This window comes from Phoca vitulina, unplaced genomic scaffold, assembly GCF_004348235.1.
Source record: "Phoca vitulina isolate PV1807 unplaced genomic scaffold, GSC_HSeal_1.0 scaffold1, whole genome shotgun sequence".
NCBI lineage: Eukaryota > Metazoa > Chordata > Mammalia > Carnivora > Phocidae > Phoca > Phoca vitulina.
This window is the reverse complement of record NW_022589704.1, coordinates 54,653,686-54,657,801: the sequence shown is the minus strand read 5'-3', so window position 1 is coordinate 54,657,801 and position 4,116 is coordinate 54,653,686. Positions and strand designations below refer to the sequence as shown.

At 48.2% G+C, this 4,116-nt stretch overlaps 1 protein-coding gene across 1 annotated transcript; it reads right to left on the bottom strand.

Moving 5' to 3' along the window:
* Positions 1-213: 213 nt before the first annotated feature.
* Positions 214-2,884, bottom strand: LOC116634303 (tetratricopeptide repeat protein 30B-like). The gene is given in 3 exon segments (XM_032407423.1): positions 214-727; positions 729-2,167; positions 2,170-2,884. Coding segments are annotated over 3 exon segments (1,992 nt in total). The 5' UTR covers positions 2,249-2,884; the 3' UTR covers positions 214-253.
* Positions 2,885-4,116: the final 1,232 nt, after the last annotated feature.

The window sequence follows — 4,116 nt, the reverse complement described above, 5'->3', positions numbered from 1 at the left end:
TGCCATTATCAGACATAACTATATATTCCATCCTATAATCTCATAAATCAAAGCTTTTTATTATATGTTATGTTAATCACCATACATTACATCATTAGTTTTTGATGTAGTATTCCATGATTCATTATTTGTGTATAACACCCAGTGGTGCATGCAGAACGTGCCCTCTTTAATACCCATCACCAGGCTAACCCATCCTCCCACCCCCCTCCCCTCTAGAACCCTCAGTTTGTTTTTCAGAGTTCATAGTCTCTCATGGTTCGTCTCCCCCTCCGTAAATCAAAGCTTTTAACTGTCTGGATTCATAGGTGACTGTATTCTTTCCAGTATGCATTCTTTCTTCTTTCAGGGGTTGTTCAGTAATGGCAGGTATGTTCCTGCCATAAAGTTCACATTGTTGTAGAAACTGGACACATTCTTGAATAACACTGTCACGAAGCACGATCATGTGTTTTGACATGTTTTCTAATAAGGACAGGAAGCATCTTTTGGCATAATACCAGGTATCAGTTCCCAGTTTCTTATGGTAAGGTTCCAGGCTTTTGATAACCCGAGAAATACCAAAGTCATAATTTCCTTTGGCACAATAGAGGGTCCCTATCACCAAATTCACAATGCAGAGGTGGTAGATTTTCTTATCTGGGTCATCATAGGACAGCTGCTCTTCCTCCTTTTCGATCTTTCTCATCAACTCCTCAGCTTCTTCATTCTGACTTGTCATAATGTTATGAAACACACAGATTAGCCAGCACAATAGCACTGACGTTCAGGATGTTGTCATAATGCTTCTTGACTATGGGTTCATAGAAACCGATAGCTTCTTTGTATTTGTTTTCCTGCATGAACAGGACGTGAGCCACATTCAGCTTCCACACATCATGGTCATTACAGAATTCCACAGATTTGCGGAAGATCTTTTCCACCATTGGATAATTCTCCAGGTTCCAGTAGATCTTTGCCTGGGCCATCAACACGGGAATATACTTCTCCAGAGTGTCATCATACTCATTCACTGCCTTTTTGACAGCTTCATCGTCCCTATTGTGTCTTGCTTCCTGAACTTGTATGGTGAGTCTCCGGAGCTGTTCAGTCAGCATCCCTGCTAGCCCATCAAGCTTAATGAAAGCCTCTTCAGGGGCTGTCTGGCAAGTGATCATGGCATCCAGGAAGTCATAGAGATAGGGTGTGAGCAACCTGTAGGTCAAATGGGCACTCTCTGCCAGGACATCGGCTGCCAGGTCAAAATACTCATACTTAGAGTAGAGCAACAGCAGGTTGCCAAAGGTCTCTGGGGGAAAGGGGTTCTGTTGGAGCAAAAACTGTAGCTTTTCAAACCCCTCCGTAGGCCTGGCGTCCATGTTCATGAGCGCCTGGTTGTGCAGGGTCACGGGGTCTAACTCTTCTTCTGCCCGAGGTGGCATGTCAGTGAGGGCTTCCTGGGCCGCCTCATAGTTTCTCAGTTGGTACTCGATGGCTGCCTTGAGGTTGAAGGCTTCCACCAGGGCAGTCTGGTGAAGGACTAAGGTGTTGCCAACGCTTCGAACATCAATGCCCTCCGTGGTCATGCCCACACCTAGCTCGGGGTGCTGGCGGATGCCACGCTCAATGATGTCGGCGATGTACTTGAGCGCCGGGGCATAGTGCCGGCGGCTGTAATAGGCCAGAGCCAGGTTGTAGGAAAGGTCAGGCCGGTAGCCCGAAGCCTGGAGGGCCGCCAAGAACTTGGAGCACGCGGCTTCATACTGGCCCTCCTTGTAGAGCAAACAACCCAGGTTGACCTGGCCGTCGGGCTCGTTCTCGCCCCCACCGTCCTCTCCCCCTTCCCCACTCAGCAGCTGCTCCACCAGGCTCTTGGCCCCTGGCAGGTCGCCCTCGCTGTACTTGATCGCGGCTTGCAGACGGAGGACCCGGCTGTGGTAGGCGGGGTTGTCCAGCAGGAGGAAGGCCACCCGGGTGGCCTCTGGGTAAAGGCAGGCCTTGTACAGGGCCTGGGCCTGGTACAGGCGGTACTGCTCCAGTTCGGGGTGCAGCTGGCCCAGCTGCTCATAGCACTCGGCGGCCAGCGCGAACTCCTGCAGGCGGTAGTAGCAGTAGCCCAGCAGCGACAGGCCGGCGCGGCTCCTCGGGCTCCGCTGGAGCTCGCCGCCCAGCAGCTGCACCGCCTCGGGTAGCGGGAATCGCGGATGAGGCGGTACACGACGGCGGTGAACTCCCCATCCGGGAGCTGCGCGCCGCTCAGCCCGGCCATAACCGCCGCGGTGGTGGTGCGCGCTGGTTACCACGGCAACAAGCCCGCCGGAAACGGAAGGCTGCTTGTCCTGAGATTACTTTGTAACGGAATAAGCCCGTTAGGAATAAAAAGTAATCAGTGAAGTTAGTCTTTCCATTATTAAATCTGTCCTCGAAGACTTTAGGCTGCTAAGGCCGTTAGTTACGCAAGACTGAACACACACTTCTAGGTAGCTCAGAGATGAAAACTCCACTTCCCGGCGTGCACCACTCTAGTCGCGGCGTAGCCGGAACGTGACCGCGTTGCATGCTGGGGCCCTAGTCTCGCGGGACCGACTCACAGGCATGGGGGGAGATGAGGTGTCAGTACTTTTTCCTACCCGTGTTTTATGGCGATTGCTGGCTGCCAGTTGTATCATTTCGGTGTCTCCCGTAGGGGAGGAAGGGTTATTGTCTGAAATCCCTTGCTTTTTAAGCCTTTTTTAGTGTGCAGTGCATACAAACAGTGTCGGTTCGTGTTTTGTGCTTGTAAATTAGCGGGAAGGAAAAGGTGGATATCTCCTTGGAATTGCCCTGGAATTAGAGTAGGTTCTTTTTTTTTTTTTTTTTAAGATTTTATTTATTTATTTGACAGAGGGAGAGAGAGACAGCGAGAGAGGGAACACAAGCTACCCCGAGGGCATACTTTCTACGAAGGTAATATGGAGAGACCAAAAGTCTTTATTTTTGTCGTTTTCACAGGTGACGGTAGGAAATGGTTTTGTATTATATGGTACTGTGAGACATTCAATTTTAGATTCAAGTGTCTCCATCCCCTTATTTTTCATAAACAATTATTACAGAGCAGATGGCAGCGTTTAAACTTGGCTGCATCTCCTGCCCTGGTCCTCTGGCTTTCACTACAAAAAAGAAACCATTCTTCCTTGATCTGCCTAGATCTCCACCGGTCTTCTATCATTTGCATTGGCCTGTCTAGTCCCTAAGATAAACGGTGTCCAAATAAAAGCATGTCTTTGCTATATACTTAAAAGACTGCAGTGCAAGTCCTTTATCTTCCTCCTTTATAGTTTTGCTGCCCATGCAGCTTATCTATATGTAAATTTTAGACACGACCCCAACCATATTGTATTATTAGACCATTTATGTCCTTTTTTTCCCTGATCTTAATAACCACTCCATATTCTGTATATTGCAGGTAAAGAATCTGTGTACTGGAAAGGTTTGAGTTACTTGCTTAAGACCACACAGATAGGTAGCAGCTGTGCCACGATATCCAACATCTAGTTTCAGTAGAAAATAGTGACTGATAAGTAACTCATTACGTCTGTCCTCTTTAGATGAGTTTGTAAGAGCCTAGTGTTTGGGGCCAAGTTGTAGAATGGAAGGTTAGTGTTGTTTTCGTCCATTCAACCAACCAACCGACCAACTTGGTGTGGGCAGTAGAAATTTGAACTTCCAGATCGGAATGGCAGCTGTGAGCAGATATTAGGAATTAATTAGTGGGTGGGGTGGTATAGCTTCAAGTCAGTCACCTGGTGTATCTAGGAGGAGCCTTCTCCAGGTGTGTGATTGTTCATATCAAAAAACAACTGACTTTATGTACTCATTCAGTCTTCTCTCTTGCTGAGAAATTGGCAGAGCTGTGAAGTTCTGAGTGGGGCCAGAAAAGGAACTTGCTACTGCATGAATACCAAGAGAGGAACAAACTACATATATTTCAGAGGGTTGAGTGGGGGCTCTTGCACACCTGAGATACCCCGAGAAAACAGGCAATGAAGACTCCTATAACTCTCCTCAGACACTTCTTTCATCCCAACCTCTGGGTGCACCCTTTTAGGGCCTTCAACTCAGCAGGTATGTGGTTTGACAAGAGGCTGATTAGTGCTG